The sequence below is a fragment of the Epinephelus lanceolatus genome, chromosome 1, assembly GCF_041903045.1.
Source record: "Epinephelus lanceolatus isolate andai-2023 chromosome 1, ASM4190304v1, whole genome shotgun sequence".
NCBI classification, from domain to species: domain Eukaryota; kingdom Metazoa; phylum Chordata; class Actinopteri; order Perciformes; family Serranidae; genus Epinephelus; species Epinephelus lanceolatus.
The window spans coordinates 29,429,381-29,455,581 of record NC_135734.1 but is presented as its reverse complement, the minus strand read 5'-3'; the positions used below and the strand labels follow the sequence as shown (position 1 = coordinate 29,455,581).

General features: G+C 41.2%; 1 protein-coding gene across 1 annotated transcript in view; it reads left to right on the top strand.

Annotated features, from left to right (window-relative positions):
• The window catches only part of uba7 (ubiquitin-like modifier activating enzyme 7), a 51,736-nt gene that overhangs the window by 8,615 nt on the left and 16,920 nt on the right, over window positions 1–26,201 (top strand). The window contains exons 15-21 of the mRNA XM_033625881.2: window positions 313–377; window positions 1,878–2,088; window positions 4,740–4,814; window positions 6,326–6,527; window positions 6,616–6,707; window positions 10,401–10,493; window positions 12,468–12,659. Coding sequence (XP_033481772.2) covers window positions 313–377; window positions 1,878–2,088; window positions 4,740–4,814; window positions 6,326–6,527; window positions 6,616–6,707; window positions 10,401–10,493; window positions 12,468–12,659 — 930 coding nt within the window. The remainder of the gene's footprint in view (window positions 1–312; window positions 378–1,877; window positions 2,089–4,739; window positions 4,815–6,325; window positions 6,528–6,615; window positions 6,708–10,400; window positions 10,494–12,467; window positions 12,660–26,201) is intronic.

Genomic DNA, 26,201 nt, shown 5'->3' with positions numbered 1-26,201 from the left:
CTGTACATAACCTTGGGGAGAAAGATAGCGAAATGTTGACTCTTATCCAGAGATTGTCAACTACCGATCCTTTGGGTCAGTAGTTGGACCAACCCAAAGCATCAGACTTTGACAACCTGGGAATGAGACTCAACAATCATTCATCTTTCTCCATAGTTATTTACAGCACCTTCAAAAATCTATTCCAGGAATGCTGTTTAAGGTTTTATTACAACATATATGGTTTGTGGTCACTCAGTGTATTCTCATGCAGTATTAAACATCACTATTACACTAACTGTATTATCTGTTCACACATTACAATTCTTTTAGTGGGCCAGAGACCAGTTTGAAGGACTGTTCAAACAAACACCTGAAAATGTGAATCTCTTCCTGAGGTAAGATATAACACCACCCTCGTGTGATTTACCTTTTTCCACAACAAGTGTTGCCTCCAACGAATGTGAGAAATTACATTCGCCAACGTGCTGCCAGTGTGCTGGCACCTTAATGACCACTACTTGCTCATTTTACAGTGCTTTTCTGCTCTCCTACAAAGCATTCCAGCAAACCTACAAAAGCTAATGAAGTGCTTCAAGCTCATTATTTTGTTTTATAAACAGGAAAACATGTGGTTGGCTTTCAGCAATAAACCCCTAGTAAAAAATTACATAAACAGTCTGCCTTGCCAAGTCTGTTCTCTGTAATGTGTCTTTCACAGCAGCTCTAACACTTTTTCCTCCAGATAATACATCAAGTCTCTCAAGTAATTGGACGCTTTCTGGTTTAGAAACATCCACTAAATGGCAAAGGAGATTAGATAATGCAGTAAAAAGTACTATATTATGTCTACAAATGAAAAATTAATTATACTAATTATAATGTAGCAGCATATGTGACAGATTTGAGCCTCCAGGCCTAAAGTTTGTCTGCGCTTTGAGCCTCGGAGCCCCCCTAATCCATCCATGTTTTGAGATGTCTCTCTGTTTGTTTTGGGGAGATCTGATGTAATCCCTGCTCATTGTAAAGCACTTGCACACTTTCTCGTGTCTTCAAACAGAAACAAAAATCATGTCTGGCTCAGAAATGGTGCTCGCAGATCCACACAGCCATTAAAGTTTCTCACATTACACCGATGTGTAGAAATAAGAACATGTATTATGCTTTTTTACAGAGACCTCTTTGTAGTGCAGTCATGGAAAACCTTTCTGGACATTTTCACGAGGCAGGTCAGCTACATGTGTTGTCCAGTAAAGTTTTAGTCCTGCCGGTTAATGAGGTTATGGAAAGGAACAGTCACATTTTGTTGTGTTATCCTCCCACCTGTGCAGCTCCACGCAGAGCTATGACTTCAAATGTTCCTGTTTGGACATGTTTAGGTGAAACTGCACGCAGGGGAGGCAGATCCGTTTTGTTTCGCAGTGCGCTGTCATGTATGGTGAGCTGGCACATGATAATGGCGCAAGAACTGTCCAGGCGTGTGGTATGGAGATGCACTGACCGGCACACTATAAGCTTAGTAACCATTTCCTGCCTATTAGTCCACAGCCAAGCGTCAAAGGAATCCCCTCTGAGTCACTAATAAGACTACACCCTAACTTACAAAGATCTGTGTAGTCATTCTCCTCTGTGCTTCCTAGAACAGAATATTTTTCCATGAGGACTTTCCAGGTCAAATGTTCTTCCCACAGTTCAACTGCTGCTGCTGTTGTTGCAAAACAGCCCTGCCAGTAAAATAGAAATCAAAGATTCTGGAGTTTAGATCCTGAGTTTAACACGACCAGACTTTTGACAACACTTGCCCCGTCTTGTCTTCTAACACATCTACTGATTATTACCTTCTGTATACTGCATGTCTGTTATTAAATCAGAACGAATTGCTGCCGTGTTTCCTGTAGCGATCTAGGTTTTGTGGAACGGACCCTTGGCCATGGAGACGCTGAGGCCCTGGAGGTTCTTGGGGGGGTGTGGAGCAGCCTTGAGGACAGGAAAGCTGGAGGACAGCGTCCAGCCAGCTGGGAGGACTGTGTAAGCTGGGCACGCTGCAAGTGGGAGACTCTCTATAACAACGATATCCGCCAGCTTCTGCACTGTTTCCCTCCCGGAGAGGTAAAGTCACACCAAAGGAAATATAACTCACCAGAGCCAAGTGTCGTAAAGCTGTGATTTATATTTATGGACACGGAGGGGCACTGTTGTGTATGTAAGGTCCTTGCGTAACAATCAGTTAAACTCTGCAGTGTGGCATTAGCACAAACTGAATGCCAGTCAGTGTTTCATTTGTCACATTTCACTTCATGGAGTAATGTGGCATATTTTCCCGGGCTCAGAGACCAATATTAGCCTTGTTTGAAACCTGAACCACTGAAAGCCATCGCTGATAAATATCTCTGAGTGGCTCTGAGGGTTTGTAATCTGCTGAAGCATGCAGACAGAGTGATGTCATATGTTGCTGTCACACCTGGGGGGGCACGGACCAGTATCAACCCAAACAGACCCTCACTAACCCCAGTCCCAGTCTAGCAACTGGCCACTTCTATCCTCATTATACGTCCCTGCAGGGTTATAGAAATTCCTCTGACCAAGAATGATTTTCTCACATTACTTTCCCCATATTTCCCTGAAGAAAAACACAACTCATATAAAGCCTTATGCTGATAAAATGAGCCAGTTCTCATGTGTTACATTTAGCAGTCAAACCAATCCAGAAAACATCCTAACATTTTTGTCAACCTTATAATCACACAAACCACGGAGAAACCCTGTGGCAGTTATGGTTATATATTTTACTTCTCCTTTTTCTCCCATACCTCTGTCACTGTCATAGTTACCTATACTGTACGAGAGTTATGGTCTCATTGTCCCCGTGGAAAGTCACTCTCAACCACAAACTTTCTGAGAAACTACGATAAGGCAGCTAACGTCAGTTAACGGTCACAAACCAACCTGACAAATACTGGTGCACAAACATGACAGATGGCCACACATTTAACATAACAGTCACTGTGTTGGGTGTAAGCCTCCACACAGAAGTGCATGTATGTTTAAACACGAAACAATGGATGGATTTGAACCAAAGACATTATGGCGGCGTCTTTATCCTACAGTGATCAGAGTTTCCACACAAGGCTCAAGTCTATACACAAGAAAGAAAAACAGAAAGAGAGACTGGCTGGTATAAGATATGAATGTAGCTAAAATTACATCAGAGAAGGCCTCATATAGTAAATGCAAATCCATTTGTTTAAGTGAGCAGCTCATTGCCTGCTAATTAAATTACTGCAGTTAAAGATCATAGAAGATGGCTGAAACTATAGCTGATGATTAAGCCATGTTTTATTGTTAAGTTATTCAAGTTAGTGATGATTTTCTCTATTACATTAAAAATCAAATTTAATACCAGTTGTTTCTTTAAAATGGTCCGACAAAAGAAGTACTTTTCAAATAAAGAAATTTTAAGACATGATAGTAAATGTTTCAGTATTTTTTAAAGGTCCGGTGTGTAAGATAAAGGGGGGGTTCAGTGACATCTAGTGGTGAGGATTGCGAATTGCAACTAGCTGAAACTTCCTCCGCTTAGGATTTCTTCTTGTTTAGGAGGTTTTTAATGGGGGCTGATTTATCCTCAGAGGTCTCTGTCTCTCCAAAACAAACACACCCTGTGATTTAAACCAGTAAAAAAACTTAATAAAGCAGTTTCACATAAAAAAAAAATTAAGTGTTTTTCCAACGTCATTCTGATTGTTGCACACAGACCACTAGCTCAACACCTGCTAATGTGCGCTCACCTTTTTTTTCTGTGATAACTTATGATCTAGATATTCAGGACATTTTTACTGGGAGCCAAATCATCCATAGAGATCTCGTCCTTCCCAAAACAAACACACCCTGTGATTTAAACCAGTAAAAACACTGAGTAAAGCAATTTCAAACCGCTGATCGCTAAAGGGGCTGCTAACTACGATGGCCAAATGTGAGTGGCCCTGTCAAGAGCCAGGGTTTGGTTTGTCCGTTGTGGTCTATTGTAGAAACAAGATGATCTTTGCGATATGAACGGCTCATTCTACAGCAATGAAAACACAACAATTCTTATTTGCAAGTGATTAAAATATATTAATTAAAAAAATACTACACTAAACCTTTAAATTATTTTATAGAATACAGTAAAATATTTATCAGTAATAAAATAATAATTTTTAGAAGTCAAATTAGTTGTATTTCTAAAACATAAATGTCTATCCATCATTAATAAGAAAGAAACAGGAACTTGAAGTTGTAACATTTTTGATTAGTCTTCATTGGGCATTAATAACACCATATAAATTCTTAAGCTAAGCGGTATCGACCTTTTTAAAGATCAAGCATTGCTGATGCCTTTAAGCCGTCTGAATCCTAGTTGTGAAAAAGAGAATGCTGCTGATGCCTTTTGGCTGCTGTAGAAAGAACCCCTGCAGTGAAAACTGGCAGCAGCAGTAGGAGATCCTCTCTTTCCCGGCATATGGACCATTTGGAAACATCAAAGCTCTCAGTCTCTTTGTTCCTTTATCAGACATACAAATTGTGTTGTCAACACACGACTGATAATATTAGTCTGGCTGCTCTGCTGGGAGGTTGTAATCCTCATGCTGTGTCAGGAAACTAAAGGATAAAGTGATGTTGCTTCGAGTTAAACTTTCATACTGTGAATTATATATGATGAAGGTCAATGTGTAACAAATCTGATAAAATAATAAAATGGATTTTCTTCTGCTTCTCTTTAGATGACTGAGGCTGGCCTACCCTTCTGGTCTGGAACCAAGAGATGCCCTCACCCACTGACCTTTGACCCCAACACTGTGAGTAGTGTCTGGTCCAGTGTTCCTCATGCAGCGGTAATCCGGACATGCACCCTAAAACAGTAGACAGGAATGACTGAAAAATACCTCGGTATTTGTTCATGACCACTGGCATTCCTTCTTTATCTGGTCTGATAGTGGCTCTTCTTCACCCTGACCGTATACAGGATTCTTATCTGAGCTGTGAACGCCACTTAACCTGTGCATGGGCAATGAAAGGCAGATAATTATCTGCTCTCCATTCACATTCACATCCTTGATGACCAAGCTGATTCGCATATAAAGAAAGAGGTCATAAATTGATACTAGTTTAAATTACTGCAACTTGGAATGTTGTGTAGCAATGTCTCTCAAAAAAGATTGTGTTTCCTCTCTCCCTCAATTATTTGACTTTACCTTTTCAACTGTTTCTGTACTGTCGTCAATTTATTCCACCTCCTGACATCAGACTTTTATCTCCTTTACCTTTTCTTTTTGTCCTCCCCTCTTTGTGAATGTTGCCATCTCATGTTATCTAAGCTTTCACCTTTAGTAGAAAATGCCACAACTGCAAATGCCAGAGCCAAGTGCCAATTTTTACTTATACAGAAATGTCAAGTGAAGAGTGTAATGCTAAGTGCCTTCACTATTCCACCTGTTGGTGCTTTGCATTTTAAAAATCTGCTTGTTTTCCTTTGGAAGTGGTTTGACAGTTGCTTGGGAAATATCTAATAAGGCAGTTGTTTATTCATTAATTTCTGTAACTGCTTATCCTGTTAGGGGTTGCTGGGAGACTGGACACTGGGCGAGAGGCGGGGTACACCCTGGATAGGTCGCCAGACTATCACAGGGCTGACACATAGAGACAGACAACCATTCACGCCCGGAGACAGTTACAGATAAATGTAGTTGGCTGAACAGATACAAATACAGATAATGATGTACTTGCTCATCCCCACTCTTCAATTCTATAGTTCTTAGTTAGTTTTATTAATGCATTGCGAGTTTCAGTATGCGGCATGAGCACCGCCTGCCATTCTACTTAACAGTAAATCCAATACAGTGTTCTGTTGAGAAGTAAATTAACTGTAAATTGCTGCTGTGCGGTAAGCAGCAATGACTGCTGCAAGTCATGTGTGTGTGTGTGTGTGTGTGTGTGTGTGCGCGCGTGTGTGATGAGAGACAAAGAAAAGTGATTGAGGGACCCATTGTTACAGCTACCTGTTCTGTTCGGGGAAGTAATTTGGCCTTAATGCACTACCTTAATATACTTTAATATCCCTTCTATAGTTTCACCATGCAGGCAGGTCCGTCATAAGGACTCAGTGCTGGGTCAGTTTTAAATAACTAATTTTACTTTACATTTCGAATTTTGTTTAAGATTTTCCTATAGTTTCAGCTTTGCTATAAAAAGACAAAGCTGAATATATGAAAGAAATGCCCAATGACATGACAGTTTATTTAGTTTTCTGTGAAAACATGACAATAGTTTCAGTGTAATAAACAGTGTTTATTTTCATTCTGTGTTTTAGTCTGCCCATATGGACTATGTGGTGGCTGCAGCTAATCTGTACGGGCAGATCTACGGCATCAAAGGGACAAGAGACTGTGCTTCAATCCAAAAAATCTTAGAGACAGTCCATGTACCATCTTTCACTCCCAAGTCTTCTGTGAAGATTCATGTCACTGACGAGGAGATTAAGGAGGAGAAACAAAAGGACAGTGATGACGCTGGTGAGTTATTTTAACTTGCTGATCTTCTAGATTACCTGACTTTCTGGTAGCGTTTGTTTTCTTCACTCTCTCTGTGTCTTTGCACCAGACAAAGCCAAACTTGAGGAGCTGAAAGGAAAACTGGCCTCACCATCTCTGAAAAGCTCGTCCATGCAGATGTACCCCACCGCCTTTGAAAAGGTAGGGCAGGAGTGCAGTGACACCTCTGCTGCACGCTCTGCAGACGCCACAGACAGACAGACAGACTGGCGGCTGAGCGTTAGCAGGGAGCTGCACTCAGATCTATGGCTGCTTTCAGAATATGCCTTTTTTTTTGGTTCCTCGGTGACCCGAATCTGTGCTTTTCTTCAAAACACTCGTGAAACAGAGCTTTGCTTGTGTTCCGTGTTGGCTGTTGTAACGCCTTGGGGCTAAGATATATATTTAGGGATTTACATCCTAGAAAAACAGAAGACTTCAGTCAACCAGCTCACGTGGAACAGATTTATTTCTGGATGGGCCCATGTGAGAGCTACATTAGCATCCTTTTGGTGAAATGCAGTGACTTTAACAACTTGGGACAGAGACAGAATGTTTGCTGCGTCTTTGAAGTGCCACATTGAGCCCTGAAGGTAGATTTCCCTCTGTAACACATCCATTGTTCATCTAGCTACTGTCACAGTCTTTCTTTAAACTCTTTGACACCACTTCTCAACAAACACACACTCACTGTCTTGACATTTAATCAGGTTTAGCGCTCAGCTGACATTTAGAAGTGTCTACGGGAGCCAAGCGTAAAGGTGTAGCCTTGCTAGGAAGTTATCTGGGGGCGCATATATAGATATACTTTTCCCTAACTAACTCCCAAAGGTATCTCCCAATCAGTTGCTCCAGCACGGTCAGCTAAATAAGTCCAGAGTTGTAAGGGCAGCAATTTGTGACAACCACATTTCAACAGAGGGGATGCGTGAGGCGGACCCTGATAACAAAAATGATAACACTTTCTTTGACACTTGTGTCTTTAATGAGCTATAAACGTCCTTATAATATTTTATTACCTGCTCATAACACTGTATAATTATAGCCATAAGCACTCATAAATATATTAATAATGCTTTATGACAATCACAACACAATACAAAGTAGTTTATAATGACCTATAAGGTCAAGTAATACTTCATAACAGCAGGTCACTCACTGATATATTTTTGCAAGGATGATAGTGTATTATAATTCTTATAGTTGTAATACATTCCAATCATTTTATTATCACGTTATGACCCTGTTAAACAAATACATAAATCATACAATGTAGTTTGTGCTATTCGTTTATAGATTTACCAACATTTTTTTCACTTTACTTAAAGCAAATATGACCATTTATAGTCACTTACAACCAGCTTGTAATGTAGGGCTGGGCAATATGAAGATATTATATTGTTATTGAGATATGAGACTATATATCGTCTTAGATTTTGGATATCGTTGTATCGTGATATGGCATAAATGGTGTTTTTCCCTCGTTTTAAAGGCTGAATTACAGTTAAGTGATGGAAATTTTAGGGATGTCCCAATCCGATATTTGGATTGGTATCGACCGCCGATATTAGCACCTTGAGTCCACCAGGCCAGCATGCAGACACACAGGAAACAGCAGCACCAGGCTGGCACTGACACCACAAAAATAACTGAAAAGGAAAGGCTGCATTGTTTGTTAAATGTCAACAATGTCTTGTGGTGTTAATCTATTTTTTATTTATTAGGGGGGCCAAAGCACAAGTGTGTGGAGTCTTGCTGCTATTTTAATTTCAATGTTAGACATTTTAAAGATTTCTTGTGTTGATTTATTTTCTATTTATTAAGGGGCCAAAGCAGCCAATGCGAACCAGCTATATTTTTATTTAATGTTAATGTTCAAGTTTAAAGTTTGTTTATTTAACCCTGTTAACAATAAACAGGTCAGTTTCTCATACCAACTGTTGTGGATCATTTTAACTAACCCAATTAAGTAGTTGTTCTTGTTAGAGTAATATTGCTTGATCAAACCTTTTCTAGCATGACTGACAACAAAATAAGTGAATATGTATAATACACGCTTGGATCGGATTGGTATCGGTATCGGCCAAAACTCAAGGCTGTAATATCGGTATCAGATCGGAAGTGAAAAAGCTGGATTGGGACATCCCTAGTAAATTTATCAACTTCCCAGACTTTTTATTTGTTTTAACACTTGCCTTAACCCACTTAGCCGTTATATCCACATTATTGATGATTATTGATCAAAAATCTCAACCAAAACAACAATCATCCCTACAACTTTTTGCATCAGAGAGAGTATTTGGTTAGAAATATTGTTATGTTTGATTTTGTCTCCCAGTCCGAGCATTAATTTAGTGCTTTTGAGGAGATTTAAAAATATCGAGATATATACCGTGTATCGAGATGTACCCTTAAAATATTGTGATATAATTTTCAGGACATATCACCCAGCCCTATTGTAATGTATTATATTTTCCTATACCTCAGGAATTTCATTACTTCACTAAAGCACCCATGTGAGTAAGTTCTATTCTTAGTGTATTATAATGTACTACAACTATAATAATTATAATACACTATAACAGTGGTTCCCAACTGGTCCAGCCATGGGGTCCTCCTTAGTTATTAGTTCAAGGTCCACACAGTTTAATAAAATCAGCGTCATACTTGTTTTGGCTATGCCATCAAACTAGAGTGTCATCTCTTTCAAGTAGCTGTCCGTTAGTCAGTCACTCTACAGCAGGACATGGCACTTCAAAATAAAAGCTTTGTGCTGGAAATTTACTGTACTTAAAAATAAAGTGTGTTTTTTGCAGGTTTGACACATTTGCGAGTCACTTGCGGTCCATTCAGAATGTTATGATTCTTGTTATAAAGAATTAAGATAATTATAATAATAATTATCTAATGATAATTATGAGTGCTTGAACTATAAATATACAATGCTATAAGCACATTATAACACATTCTAGGTACATCTGTAAGACATGAGGGCTCAGACATGGCTATTCTGTTTACCTGTTGACCTGTTGACCTTCCACTGGGTCTCTGGGAAACCTTGGAAAAGGAGTGGAGTAATTCTCCTCTATACAAGCTTTTTATTCATCTTCATGGAGGCTGAGAATGTGGTGTTGAAATAATAAAAACCCCTTAAAACCTTTGGTATGGAAGCAGTAACAAATAGCGGTTGCTAAAATGTGTGTCATAGCGACAGCATCTTAACATCGAGCATGGGGGTTTCCAGGTTATGAGCAGGCCACACAGTTGCTGTGGCTGCAGAGGTGAGTGTCACAGGAATGTAGGGAGGCTATAGAAAATGACTCTGAATGAGGTTCTGGTGAAGCACTCAGTGATTCAGGAGAAGCAGTAATAAAGGTGTGTGAGGTAACTCAGGTACATATCCAATGTCATCTTGAATAAGAATGAGATCCCCACTGTGCCCCCCTCCTCTTAATTTGTATCCCTGCGTGCCCAGGTCATGCTGTGGATAGATGGAATGTGTGTAGGAGGGTTTCAGATGCATCAGGTTGCCAGCTAGGAGCTTCCTCGCAGCCCCTGAAGCCATCCCTGAGTGACAGTCACCTTCGCAGCCTTTGTAGAGCCACGGCAACAGAAGCATGACCTCACTGGCCATGTCGATCACAACAGAAATCTGATTTCCACCGCATTCTGACAGGGTGACAGAGTCATGGAGTGATCTAAGTGACACAGCAACAAAGCCTTCAAAGCTCAAAGCAGCCAAATAGAGAATCATGTCACTGGGGATTTTGCTTTAGATATGTTTTGTTCTTGTCTATCAAACTTTAGAGTGTGCTATATGAATGACTGATGTACTGTTTGTTTAACGTGGCACAGGATGACGACAGTAACTTCCACATGGACTTCATTGTTGCTGCTTCTAACCTGAGGGCAGAGAACTATGACATCCCTGCAGCCGATCGGCACCAGGTCAGCTTTTTCATTATGTGCATCATCTCAAATCTGTGAGGGGTAAAAAAATATATAGAGAGAAGTGAATTAGAGGGATGAAGCTGAAGTGAGAGGCGGTGTAGATTAGAAAAAAAAAAAACAGCAGAGCGCTCCCCCTCCCTCGGGGTCATGTTTTTAGTCAGTGCTGCACACACCTGCCCCAAAGCCACAGAAACAGCCTCCTCACCTATTGTTCCCACAGCAGAACTAATCACAGCACTTTACCTGTCGCCTGGGAGGTGACACCTGAGCCAGGCCTTGTACCAGCTGCAGCTACAGACGCGCAGAGCCAAGGCAGATGGGGGACGGTGGGGGGATGGGTGCTGCTGAGTGAGGGGAGACAATAGAGGGTTACCCTTGGGTAATCAGACAGATTTCCACGTGTCGAATCTTGTTTGGAAATAACTTTACATTTACTCACCATTTAACCCTGTTCACATGATGTACAGTATATTCACAATGCAAATTCTATAAGGCTGAGGCTGTGTATATAAATGTGTGGTAGAAGTTTTCAGATGTTCAAGTAAAAGTACAAATACCTCAAGGTTAAATACTCCACTACAAGTAAAAGTGCAGCATTAAAAAGCACAAGGACAGAAGTACTGAAATTAAAAGTACTCTTTATGCAGCAGAATGTTCCCTGTCAGTGTTATATTATATCACTGGATACACTTATTAGTGTTGCATTACTGTGTATGCAGCATTTATTTTGTAGCTGATCAAAGTAAAGCAGTTTTTACTACTTTGTAACCTAACTACCTTGTAACCTAATCTATTACAATGCATCAGATTTTAAACTAATGAAAAGGACATTAGGTGGCAAAGTAGCCAACTACATTTACTCAAGTACTGTACTTAATTACTTAATTACTATTAATTTTGAGTCACTTGTATTTTCATTTTTTCTGCTGCTTTTAACTACTATTCCACTGTGTAGTGAATACTTTTTATTTCATTTGATGTGTCTGACATGCTGTTTATGCATCATTAATAATGATAAGATAACATATTATATACTCCTTATCCTGCTGCATAAGGAGTACTTGGCTTTTGATATTTTAAGTGCATTATTGCTAAAAAATATATTTTTACTTAAGTAAGATTTTAATTGCAGGACTTTTACCTGTGATGGAGTATTTTTACTTTGTTGGGATGGTGTGCGTCATGGTGGTTCAGCGGTTAGCATTGTCGCCTCACAGCAAGAGGGTTACTGGTTGCATGTTCTCCCCATGTCAACATGGGTTTTCCTCTCTCCGGAGAAAGCCGGAGTACACGTACAGTTCAGGAGGCAGGGCAGGTTAATTGGTGACTCTAAATTGCCCGTAGGTGTGAATGTGTGAACGGTTGTCTGTCTCTATGTGTCACTCTACCTCGCCTCTCACCCATTATCAGCTTAGTACAGTGGTTCCCAACTGTTGGGTTGTAGTCCAAAAATGGGTCACAGATCTATGGAGCCTAATGGATTGCAAGTGACTCGCAAATGTGTCAAGTTTGTAAAAAAGAAATTTCATTTTTAAGTAGGCCAACAGTGAATTTCCGACACATCACTTTTATCCTGAAGTGCCATTTCCTGCTGTGGAGCGAGTAACTAACGGACGGCTATTTGACAGACACAATAAACTAGCTTGATGAAATCTGGACCCTTTGGCTGGAACAGTTGGGAACCACTGACTTAGTATATAATCTGAATACCTCCTTCAGCACTGACTGTAGTGATGGCAGTAGCTGAACTATAAAACAGCACCCAATAGAAATACTCAAGTTAAATATAAGCACCTCAAAAGTACGGAACATTAGTAAATATACTTCAACTTCACTATACTTATTTTCCTTCACTACATTTTGTAACACAATATGCTCATATCATCACTGTAGGTTTCTACTTTATTAACTGACTTCTTGATGACCTGCAGTACATTTTTAAAGCTGAACTTTCCTGTGTCTCCTTCACAGAGTAAACTCATAGCTGGAAGGATCATCCCAGCCATAGCTACCACCACAGCCGCAGTGGCAGGCCTGATGTGCCTGGAGCTGTATAAACTGGTGCAGGGTCACCAGAAGATCAGCTCTTACCGCACGGCTTATATGTACCTGGCTGCCCCGCACTTTGTGTTCTCCCAGCCGACGCCGCCCCAGCAGTTTGAGGTGAGTAACAGCTCTGTGTACTCACGGCCATCTTTAGTTACAGCCAGTGCCAGCCAAAGCCGGCGGGTTAAGGGGCAAGATTTACAAAGCAGACAGTCACACACAGGACCTGAGTAAGGCACTTTATACAGCCCGACAGACTGTTACTGTATATACTCTTATGATTTAAGCCTGTCTACTTTGGGGATAAATCTGTTTGGTCCTTTGTAGATTTATGTCCAACCCCTCTGGCTGGAGAGCATTAAGTCATGAATGAGTGCTCTCAGAGTAAGAGACCACTGCTAACTGTCAATCTCTTGCATATGAGCCAAGTCTTTAGCCAGCTCAGTGTAATCCTCAGAGTATTTCAGTGCAGGTAAGGTATAAACACACCCATGTCTGCTTCTGTGTTTGTACAATTAAGTGAATTTAAGGCAACTGTAATTCAAAGGAAAAGGACAGGAGCTTATTCTCCTAAGACAGAGTTCCTTCAGGATCAAATCCACCCTGGCGTTTGAGGTTAGAACAGGTCTGTGAGGTCATGCTAAATACTTTATATCAGCCAAGCTTTAAAACACAAACACAACATGGCTACCAGCCAGACTCAAACGCCAAGCAACCAAGGGTCACATTTAAGCTTATTAAATCTGCGAGGATATCCCATCGAATAATTTTGGTGCCCTCTCACAGGCTTGACTGCTTTCCCCTCAGAAACTCACCTCTGGAGGGAATCAGATATTGGAGCTGCCCTCGCCAGCTTTCTCCCTCAGAGCATTGAACCTCTGACAGACAGGGGTCACTGGGGGTCAGCCAGTGGAGTAACTGTGTCCTCTGGGACGTGAGGGTGCAAAGGCAGGGAGCTCTGAGACAGTGTAGGTCTGGTTTCAGCTTTGGTTACAGGCAAAAATGCTGCAGCTGCACTAAAGGCTGCGGCGATGACAGCGGCAGCTGTGACTTTCTGTGCAGTTCTGAAGTTCCAGACGTGCCCTCCTACTTACTTACAAAGTCCCCGGTGTTCTCACAGTTGTTGTCTGTAAACTTGGTCAGCGAAAGTGTTTGCACATACTTCAAAAATTTGCTGGCTGAAACAAAACGTTGCCCAAGCAGCCTGGAACGTTGGATATGCTCAGTATATGATTGCAGTCACACAGACAGAGTACCTGACATCATCCCAGCCAGAGGTTATATACTCAAGTGTTGAATCATTTAGTCAGAGGGATGGGCAGACATTAGATTTTCCAGACCCAGGTCTTTTTCAGCAGGGCTTATAATGTTGCAGCCTCAGCTTTTACACTCAGCTCTATTCAGCAGAGGAGTCAGAGCAGAGACGGGACGCAATCATAGGAAAAAAGGCTCAGCTGAGGTTCAGGGTCAGCGTTTTGAGGGTTTGGGACGAATCTGGCACCAGTAAATGAGGAACATGCGTGTGCTGTTACACACTTGCTCACAGAGAGAAGGAGAAAGATGGTTGGCTGCCAAACCTTCAGCCATCTGAGTGGGAGACGCTCTAATGTCTGCCAAAGAAAACATTTTAGTCTTTAGTCTTCATGATTAGTTTAATTTTGTCTGTGATGCCCTCTAAAAACACACTGCAGCTCCTTTTCTTTAACATATTCCCCCTTTTCTATGTAGCATATATAAGCAATAAGTCATGAGAGGATTTGGTTTACAGTGATTTTAGAGCAGCTCTGGGGGGTTGATAGAAGTGATGTCGAGCAGTGTGCTTGATTTTCTGAAAGTCTACCTCCATCGACACTCGCTGTTGGGATGTTTTGTCGTGACCCTCTTTTCAGTTTTCCTCACTACTCCAACAAAAATGTTGCTGCTAGTGATAAACTCAGGATCTTCTTTTCAGTTAAGCCCAGCATGTAGGCCGACCATAGGGTTCACCTTTTCTGTTTTTCAAAGTGGCATAAAACTGACTGAGCGCCATTTTGGTGATAGTTGTAAAATCAACGGCCAGATTGTTCTCGGCACCCCACGTCTGAAAACAGTAACCTGACCACACAGTCTGTTTAAAGGTCCCAACTTCATTTCTTGACTTTTCTAGCTTTAGCTTTTCTCCTTTTTATCTTCTTCCTCTATCTTGTCCATTACTTTCAACCACTCATCAACGCTTAGCCCACCCAGTATGTAAATAAGAATTCATAACAAAATCTGAGTTGTTGAAACAATGGTTAATTGGCACAGCAATGCTTTTGTAATGCTGTCACAGCTGTGTGTGTGATTGAACGCGGCTCAGCCGATCATAATCAAGGACCAGAACTATCCATCTTGTGTCATCCACATAGATAACGGCTCTTAAATTCTGAAGACACATAGCAATAGGGCTGCAACAATTTTCATTGTCGACAAATTTGTCGATTATTTCTTCGATTAGTCGACTAATCATTTTATCAAAAAATGTGTTAAAATGTTAAAAAATGTCTGTCTGTCTCTCCCAAACCCCAAAATTATGTCATCTAATGTCTTGTTTCGTACTCACACCAAAGGGTTTTACTTCACCGTCATGGGAGAGTGTGTAAAGCTGCCAATATTTGAATGTAAGAAGCTGCAATAAGAGTATTTTGGGGTACTTTTATAGTACTTCTCTATGAAAACCGATTAGTTGACTACTAAAATAGTCACTGATTATTTTGATAGTCGATTAGTCATTGATTAGTCGACTAATCGTTGCAGCCCTACACAGCAAAAACTTAAGTGTCAAATGTAATCAGTTCTTTGATCACTGAAAATATAACAGTGTATTACAATAAATATCTTGATTATCAATTTCAAACTAGAGTCTGACCCTTAAATGCCAAGCCAACATTATCGGATTATATCTTATCACATGTATATTGGTATCTGCATATATATTGCCCTATGCGTAACAAAAAATGCAGTGTTGAGATGCCAAAGTGAAATAATTTAGAAACAGTGTTGTGAACACATAGCTTGTCCACCAAATAGCACTAACAAGTACATTTACACAAGTGTGAAATGTACCGCTCATTACTGAACAGATTTACAAGATCCTTATGAAACATGTTTATGTTATGCATTTATGTTAAACACGCATCTTTTCCTTTAATCCAAAGTTCCTTGCATCTGACTCGTGTCTAGTTGTTATCTCATCACATAACAGGATAACATCATGTTGAGGAACCATAAAAAAGCCCTGCTTGTGATTCTTGATAAATGTTTGTGCCCTGCAAACTTCTTTTGTTCTCTACTTAGACGTGTAAATGGAAGTGGAGGATGCTTAGTCACAATAGCAGATATTAGCCCACAGCAATTAAAGCAGAAATAAAGACAGCATACCTATTAATATTCTCTTATTTTACTAATCTGTCTCAGATTAGAGAGTTTTATTAGGCGGCCTTTGAAGCAACCGCAGACGTGCAGCTGTGAAATATCACCGATCAGACATGCAGCATCAAGAGCTCAGCTTACTTTTGCCATGACTTAAACCTCTCCCCTCATGAGATCAGTCTCAGTTCATTAATATCAGGTAACAACACTCACATCTTACTGGTAGTACTGGTGGCCCACCCAGTGTATTTTAACCACCTCATCGCAACGTTGCCAGATGTTTGGCGGTCGTCGTAAAGTAACCTGGATTATCACAACTCCGAAGAGGAAAACAATATGTTTGTCCCAGGGTTGTTGTGATTGAAGGCTTTTGGAAGAGGTGTTTTAGATGTGGCTGTGTACCACTCTGTCCACACATCACTGTTTTACTCACAGACTCTTTAACTAAAATAGATTACTGCTCCCTCTCCCACCATGCTAACCCTTTTCCAGAAATTGTTGCTTTAAAGCGGCTGTTTCCCAAAATAGGAAGTTCTCTCCGGCCTTCCCCCGCTGCTGTTATGGAGGTGGAAAAATGTAAACAAGTGGGAGGCTGTCCTTGTCTGCTCAACACTGCCAGTCTTTAGTATCGTTTTCCTCCGTGTGTTTATGTTTTTCAGTCGGGGGGTCCAGGGCACAGGCCATTAAAGGAGCTGCAAGTCTTGCAAGCTCACAGAGATGGATATCACTCAAATGAAATGTTAGCACAAAATCTGCATTAGACATCCTCATGTATCCGTGAAGAGCTTGGTCTTGCTTGGCTCAGATGTTGCTGCCACATTTTTAAAGCTACAGCGTATAAGTTAGAAGATCCTGCTCTGCTGTCAGCACCCTATTTGTCATTGTATTTAGAAGATTGAATGGACACTTGAATCTTTCCAACTCATATAAATCAACTGCATGACAGACTAAAATTAATCTGTAATTTGAAAGGAGCTGCTTGTGATGACAAAACCACAGATCTCCTTCTTGTCACATTTTGTCGCTTGAGCAGAGGCTCCTGGCGTCATTAAAATGCCCAAGCGCTTCCGCCAAGCACCAGTGCGCTGTATCTTGACAAAGGGAGTCTGCGCTAAGACTAAGGCAACAAATCTGCTTGCTTAGGGTTAGGAAAAGATCGTAGTTGATGTAAATTATCTACGACTTTTAGTTTTATGCAGGAGACAAACACCGGCCTCCTGGATCCTTTGTCTTGTGCATGTTGGAACCATCCACCTCCCACCTGCCCTAAGTGGACTTTTACTCTTGATACTACATACTTTCCTCTGAACATCTAATAATGATGCAAATAGATTAATATTGGAGTTGGTTGAAAGCTCACTGCGTATCATACAGACACTGAAGGTTGCATTGAGCGTCCAAATCTGACACTCAGTGCGTTTACATGCAGCTTGAGAAAATCGAATTCTTGGCTTAGTCAGTACCAGACTTTTAAATGCATGTCAACAGCTTAGTCCTACTGAAATTGGACTATCCGTAGCTCTACTAACACACCTAGATAATTCGATCCACTTAGTCCAACTGGAATCGGACTTGGCCATCTGGGCACGCACCACTTTTTCTTTCGTAGGCTTTCACCCGGAAGAAGAAGGAGATGACGTAGCAGCAATGCAGTAATTCCCGGAAAAACAAACAAACAAACACCATGCAGCCGAGAAGTAGAAGACGTACTTCTGGACGGACGAGGAAACTACATTCATGCTCCGACAGCTAAAGGAGCTAAACATTTTGAAGTTAATGGGTGGTAGGAAAATGTGAAACGCTGGTTTATTTTAAAAAAGTTTCTGAACTAGAACCAGAACAAGTTCGATACACACTGTGTTAAAAAGGATACAGCGCTGCCTATCGAGGCTTTTGGAGGCAGAGTCAGACGTACCTGGTCAGAAGTTCGATTTTCCCTTCTGCATGTATACTCAGACAAATATGACTTGACTGATTAGCTGAGCTATGAGCTTAGCTCGACTACTGCATGTATGTAAACGTACTGACTGAGGGCTGCTGCCCAAGCAATGTTTTTTTGACACCCTGGGACTGCAACCAGGCTGTACAGAGAATGATCACCTGACTCAGCAATTCCTCTAAGCTTTACACAGTTTTTTAGGCTGGATTTTTCTGCATGGTTTGACGAGATTGGACTGGACTCACTGACTGTTGGTACCAGTCCCTTTTCTCGGTTTCATTTTCTACTGCAGACAGTACCCCTCAGTGTAGTGAAACTGCCGTTTCATCACCCTCAACGTAACACGTACTGATTCCTTTCATTGACAACCAAACACAAGAGAGTCCGCACTTTGACAATTGTGTGGCATAGCTTTTCGGGCTGCCATTTTTTTTTGCCATCCAAAATCTGGATTTAGTGAATAAAAAAATTGCTTTGACGGTAGCTTGGCTATTTAAAAATGGCTAGTTTGTCACACAAGTGATGATTCTCTTTTACCAAACAGTGGCATTGCAGTGTTTTAACTTCACCCTCTAATATCGGCTACTCTCGCTCGCAACCTTGAGGTGTTACCAAAAAAAGCACCAGGTATCATCCACAACTTTGTTAATGGAAAACCAAATAAAACAAGTTGAGCAGAGTCGTGTTGTACCACGCGGTTGAAATGTAGCGATAATGTCTTTAGTCTTTAATGCTTGTAACTACCTATTATCGGTTATCTTGCTGTTCTCATCGACCCCATTTCCAGCAGCAGCACACAGCTGTTTGCCATAGAAATAAACTGAGTGATAAACCAGCTGTATGCATCAAATAGCAGATAGACAAAGCTATAGACTAGCCTGTGAACTACTGTAAGGAGCCAGATATTGCCCTCCAGAGTTTGATGGAAACCACACCAGAGCTTAACGCAGAGTAAATATTTGACTTACAGTCATTAGGTGGTCAGAAATAAGTTCAAAGTAGCTTGTTGTGTTACCCGCAAGTGGGCAATAAAAGAGAAACGAATACTGCTTGAAATGCGCTCTTTGTTGCTGGTTGTAAAATAACAGTACGTAGTTGAAAGGGGCTCCACGGTCAGAGACAGTGCAGACAGTGCATGCCTTGTTATTGCAGAAAACAAAACCTCACAAGACACCAGAGGATATTTCAAGTGCAACAAAGATTAATGAGTGTTGTGCTCCTGCAGCTGTAACTGAGCTGCAGCCTCAGTAAAACATGTGAAGTGAAACACACCCGAGGCCAGGACAGAGGAGGACGTGTCTCAGCCGGGTATTAAATAGCTCCATCCTTAACCCCTCCAGCAGCTTGCCCAACTCTCTGTACCAGTGTATGCTGTCTTTACTTGTCTGCTCGGCTGCCTGCTGGTTGCGTGCCATGGAAATACTCCCTCTTCCATGTCTGTGCACACATCCTCCACACTCTCGTCTTAACATGGTGCCCTTTCACGCTCCCTCGGTGCCCCTCTTCCCCAGTTTTGCCCTTTTGGTTTCTAATTGAATTGGCAGTGTTGGAGGCAAGGCTCCTGATCTCAGGGAAGCTGCTGCAAGGCCGATGCTCACACTGGTTCTTTGTTAATTGCCTGCAGAAATGACGGCTATTTCCTGCCTTCACAGGAAGCGGTGTATTGAAACCAGATTTCCCAGTGAGCACTACGTGATCTTGCTGTATGGTCTGTAGAGCAGCAGGAGGAGGCTGGGAATTGTGTTCATCTGCTCTGGCCTCTGTTTCTAATAACCGTTCCTTCACGACTTGCTCAGCAAAAAAGCCAACTTCAAGTCTTGTTTGATGCGCACTGAGAAGTCGAACAGAAATAAGAATGTTTTGCTGAATATCCAGGAAGGTTGTATATTGTTTTACATGTAGAAGGTAAAACCAGTGACTTTATTTGAGATTGGAGCACTTACATAATTGAAGGTTGCACATCTGTCACACAAATAACAGGGACTGGCTTTAAAGAGAGAAAGAGAACAACACAGGGGGAGATTTACCTCTCATGTGGTTAAATCTGTGTTGGCCGCCTTGGACTGTGCCAGTAAAGGAACAGGGTGAACATGATCCAAGGCCCTTGGTATTCCTTTGGGAGCTCCGGCGTGGAGCGGCATTGTGCAGTGTGTAACTTAAGACCCGGACATGAATAGTGCTCTCGGGATAATGAGTAATCTGTGATCAACATAGATGGCTTGTGCCTTCTGTTGTCCTCCAGGTTTTTTGTTGTCGGTGTTATTGTGTGGTTGGCCATATGTTTTTAAGTCATCTGTTGTTCCATCGCTGTTGTTCTTTAGTTCCCCACAGATCATTAGCTTCCCATTTGTGTCATCAAAACAATGTTACATCTGTACAGTGTTGTTTATTTGTGTAGACATAGGCACAGACAGACATCATCCAAAGATCATTTAAAGAAAGCTCATAGCTGGGGCATCGGTGGCTTAGTGGTAGAGCAGGTGCCCCACGTACAAGGCTGTTGCTGCAGCGGCCCAGGTTCGACTCCAGCCTGTGGCCCTTTGCTGCATGTCATCCCCTCTCTCTCCCCCTTTCACACTTAACTGTCCTATCAAATAAAGGCTAAAAAATGCCCCAAAAAATATCTTTAAAAAAAAAAAAAAAGAAAGCTCATAGCTATCCAGATAATTTATTAGTCGCATAAGTGGCACAGCTCATAAACTCAGCGTGCATGCTCCCTATTAAGCCAAATTAAGAAGCCAGTGGCGTGTGGTAGTTAGCAGCTCAAATCATCCCAAACCATATGTCCTCATCTCCTCATCTCATGCATATAAGCCACAGGTCAGAGTCTTTTATGACAAACACAAGAACAGGATGGCTTTTTGGTTAGACAGACTGCTCACCGTTCAGCTAGCAAAATCAGGGATGAAGCCTCAGTATTGACACCGACTGTGTTTACATGCACAAAATACTCATTTTTTTTTGCCCTTGTTCCAGACAAGACAAGATTCATACTAAACTGTTTACATGTCTAATGAAAATGAATATTCCAGTAATATTACCATTTAAAATCATCCATGCACACTCTGTTTAATGTGCCCTTACATGTTGTTTATCATGTCAAAATATGAGAAAGTGCAACACCTGGAGCCACTTGTGCCAGTTTTCTTTTTTACATTTTTTTTGCCAGTTTTCCACTGGTGGCAGACTGGTGCAAACTCAGCCTCCATCTTTCGTTCCTTCAACCACATTCTTTAAAAGGTTGGTGTAAAGTAGGTTTGTTTCTTCTTCTGACCAGAAATGTACCCTTTTCTTTTGGCCATACATCTCTACCCCAGCCTTGCAAACTGCTGGTTTCTGTCCAATGCATCCTTGACAAAGCACAGAGCTGACTGTAAACAGGCAAGAGGTCATGTGTCGCAAACTGCAGTAAAAACCTCAACTGAGATGCATGTTCCAAATGTGCTGTCTACATGTCCAAAGGAAGCTCCTAAAACCAGAATAATATCAGCATATCCCACATGTCTTAATTGGAAAATGCTACATTTGAAATATCCAAATGGAATATGCTGTTTATATGACCTGCATCAAAGTCAGGATACTGTCACATTCTTAATAATAGTGGAATATTAGTGTGCATGTAAATGTAGTCAATGAGGCCACATTCTGAAGGGTCCTTGAGCAAGGCAGAGAATCCCAACCTGCTTCAGAGGCACTACCCTGCAGTCGGCCCTGACCTCTAACCCCTCTGGAGCAGTCCATACAAGATTACTGTTACCTTGAATAAAGTATTCACAGTTTAAGAGAGTGAATAGTAAATATACGCTGAACAAGAATTTAAATGCAACCCTTTTGTGCGGCCAAAATGAGTTTCCTCAGAAAGGTGTCTGGGCTCAGCCTTAGAGATAGGGTAAGGAGCTTAGACGTCACAAGGGGTCAGCTGAGGTGGTTCGGGCATCTTATCAGGATCCTCCTGGGTGCCTCCCATTGGAGATGTTACGGGCCTGTCCCACAGGTAGGAGGTCCCGGGGCAGACCCAGAACATGTGGAATTACATATCTCGTCTGGCCTGGGAACTCCTTGGGGTCTGCCAGCAGGAGCTGGAAAGCGTTGCTGGGGAGAGGGACATCTGGAATACTTTGCTCAGCCTGCTGCCCCCGCGACCTGGCTTCTGATAAGCACTTAAGAATGGATGGTTGAATGGACTTTTGTTTTTAAATGAAAGATCTCAGACTTTTTTATGCACATAAAAGACATCTTTTTCTCAGATTCTTGTCGCAGATTTGTTAAACTCTGTGTAGTGAGCACATCTCCTTTTCCAAGATAATCCATCCACCTGACAAGTGTGACATATCAAGATGCTGATTAAACAGCCTGATTACTACACAGGTGTGCCTTGGGCTAGTCACGATAAAAGACCTCTCAAAAATGTGCAGTTTTATCTTGAAAAAACACATTTATATTTAGTTAAAGACCATATTTGAGAGAAGTAAGTACATGGAAAAAGTCTAAGATTTTAACTTTAAATCCATGGAAAATGAGAGTAAAAGCAAAAGTGTTTATAGCTTTGGATTTCTTCTTTATAAGCCTTACCAAAGCCAAAAATAAAAGGAACAGACTAAACACTGTCTAAAGTGAGCTGCAGATATTAGCATGTCTGACTAATTAGCTGAAAAAATCTGCTAGCAACACTTCTCATTTCAGCTGGCAAATGACGGTTGCCCGCTAGAGATGAGAGGCCTGCTCATTTGCAAATTGAACTAATTTGCTACCTGGCCACTAAATTACTGCAAATTGTGAGTGGTGATTCTGCTGCTGTTATCACTGGAAACTCAATATTTTTAATGTGAGAACAGAAAGTCAAACAGGCATAGCAACAGTAACTAAAGCGGACAGGATTCAGTCAACAAGCAGTCATTCGGTCCACACTGACAGGATGTTTTCACCTAAAATGTACCACAGAAATTATTTTTACAACCTTCACAAATATCTGAAGCAGATTTTGATCACGTAAATTCAAGGTTTAATATGAGAGCTCATTACTCCTGCTGTGGGTTTGTCTATTTTTCCTGCAGGGAGAGATAATAAAGCCGGCTTTGTGAGGCATGTTCTAAACGTCAGTTTTTATACTTGTCTGTTTAAATAGCATTAGAAAAGAGCCTTAAATGTTGACATTGGGTCGGTTATGATACCTCAGCTGTGTGCTGTGATAATAACTTCATTTTGTTCGTCTGCGGTGTTGAGCACGTGTCTCATCTGGTAGATTCAGTGGAATGTTAAATAAACCTAAAAGCAGATGAAAATGATTATGCCTTTAATTTGATTCTCACATGTGACTTTCAAATATAGCTGGAAGGAGCTTATTTATCTATTTTCCTTCCAGTTTGGATAGTAGAGGATCCAATTTTCCTCAGCAATAACTTTGGGTCTAACTATGGGCCGATGACATATCTTTCCATCTTTCCATTTATCTCTCATCCATTGTTGGCCCCGGTATTTGCCATGTTTCTCACCACTTTTTTCGAAGCACCATATGAAAGTTATTAGAGGTCTCTGTCCTCGTGCGTCATTATTCTCTCATTAAAGCACCAGTGCTAGCAGGAGATGGGCTGCAGGTTTCTCATTAGTGACATTATATTGAAGTTACTGTGCGAGTTTACAAATTTAGACATTAACTCTGAATTCTAAAGGCACTCTGTCATGTCCCTCTTTTTCCTCCTTTACTCACTCTACCAAAACACAGGCACCATTACCTCATACATATACACTGAAGATTCCATCTTGGGTCGCTGTATGCAATAATAATGTCACATGTGGAACATAAGGCCCATAGATTGTGTCCTCTGATGTGTGGCATTGCAGGACAGTCTGTCTGCATGCCATCTATATGCAGACTGTATGTTCTCCCTTATGTATGCAGTGCACATGAGGGACTGACTAATAACATACACATGTCCAGGTTATGCAATGGAAATAGAAATAAAGTAAGTTTTTACTGGTCTTAAAGCCACATGAATGCACTCATAAAGGATTTGGAACACTTTATGTACATCCACAGACTGGGGCTGCAGGGTTATTAATAGCTGCTAATGGCTATTTGTCATGGATTGTATGCTAATTTGATGCTTAACAAGCAAATTAATGGTTTTGCCTCAATTTCCTTTGTAATGAATGAGACAGGAAGTTGCACCATTTGGCAACAGTCTGTTTGGCAAAGCTGAGTGACTCAGGCAGCGAAGGCTCAGTTGTCTTTAGGCTGGCTTTTGGAATTAAAAATTGGCGATATAATGTCCCACGTTTACAGGCAAAAGAAGCACTGCACTGGGCTTATGCAACATCAAAGTGTGCAGACCTAAGGGATTAGCAAAGTGATTACAGTTCATACTAAGGGGGGACATGAATATCTACTAAATTTCATGGCAATCCATCCAGAAGTCGTTGAGACATTTCATTAAAAACTATAAATGTCAACCTGCTGGTGGCTCCAGAGGAAATGTCAGAGGACCACCAAAGTCATACGAATTCATCCTCTGGGTACCATGAATGTCTGCACCAAATTTTGTGCCAGTCCAACGCAGATGTTGAGATATTTCAATCTGGACCAAAGCGGTGGACCAACTGACATGCCTTCCCTTGAGCCATGCCTCTAGTATGGCAAAAAAATATTTCTTATTGTAGATATTACCTGTGCTTCATTAAAACAAGAAGTGTTTACCAACCTACCCAACCAAACCACCAACCAGTTCATAAACCAGCACTATGTATTTCAATTTATTGCAATTGGCTCTGCTCATAGAAGCCGATGAAGCGCCGTAGTTGGCTTCCTGGTTTCAGGGCGCTTTGCAGTGCTTTCGCCCAGATATGCTCTATGTGTCTAAATTTGGCATTTGATCGATTTAATGTGAATTGGTACTTAGTCGCTCCGATGTAATTTTGACAATACCCCTTAAAGTACCAAGTTTGGTACCCAACCCTAAGGCCGATGGGAACAAAGGTCGTCTCCTTGTTGTCACCTTCTCTGTGGACAATGTAGTAATCATTGTTGCAGTCACCACTTTTTCCACGAGCCCTTCACACTGTCTCACCATGCATGTGTGTTGTGTCAAGGCTTGTGCAGAAATGGGGCTGAAAAAGATGTCTCTTGATTCTCATGTATCCTGCTCAGTCTGGAATTTGTGTGGTGTTGCTTTACACTGAACTGATTTTAAGTATAACAAAAAGACTTTTAGGTAGGTAGTATTATTATATTGTGGTATCTCTTTTTCACAGGGTACAGAAGTTAAATCTGGGTTAAACCTTAAAGTAAGCGATACGTCCTCTGTTGTCTCTGGGTAATTTGCCCCATTAAGTCTTCAATGTCTTGAGAGTGTTACAGAAGTCTCATGTGTCTTATTAGTTTGTGTCCAAACCTTATAGTTTATTAATTGCTGACAAGGACTGGACATCATATTGACGCACAGATATCGATAATTTGCTCCAGTGGCTGATACATGGAAGAGTTACATCATTCCATACCGCATTACAGCACGTAACCAAAGAGCGTGACCTTTGATTTCTAAAGCATTTAATCAATGCTACAAGCTGGGTTGTAGCAACAGAGGGCACGCTGATCATAGTTTATGTTCAGAGCTGTGGGTTGCTGGATTGATCTCATTGTGTGACACATTTCCAGAAATAAAAGCTGTGTCCCAATTCCATACTACATACCAGTAGTAAACAGTGTGTGCTCTAGTGGTCATGCTTACTAGCACTTGGATACTGGACCGTCCCTGCAGGATTTTGCAGGCTTTTTGGGCTTGTTGAGGTCTAAAATGATTTTCTAAAAAATGTGATACATGTTGCAAAGTTTTTTGGGCAATAAAATTCTATGAACAAGTAAAAAATGCCAATTTTCTTTATTTATTTTGGTATGATTTATTTTTTTAAAAAATGAGGGCAGCTTGTTCCAATCAGAATAAAACTCGACTGTTCTGAGTTTGTTATTCATACTACACTTTTGTTACCACTAACCAGGCATATTTAATCTAACTCACCTTGACTCTTTCAGCACTGGCTGATGCACCAGCCTCAGTCGTGGTGATTTGTCTTGACTGTCAACACATTTCAGCCATTCTCCAGGTGTGTTTTGTAGCAGGAAAGTGTTTGTCAATCGATGACTTTTGTTTGTGTGCAACCTTGTGTGCAGCGCTAAACAGCGTACCCCTGCTTTTGTGCAGAACATTAAGGAGTTGCCTTGCACGGTCTTTAGCAGTACTTATTGTTGGTATATGTGACATTTACATACATGTCTGCATCTTCACAACCAGAAACAGGCAGGGGAGTTTGGTGACGTTTTGCGGGGGACTGTTATG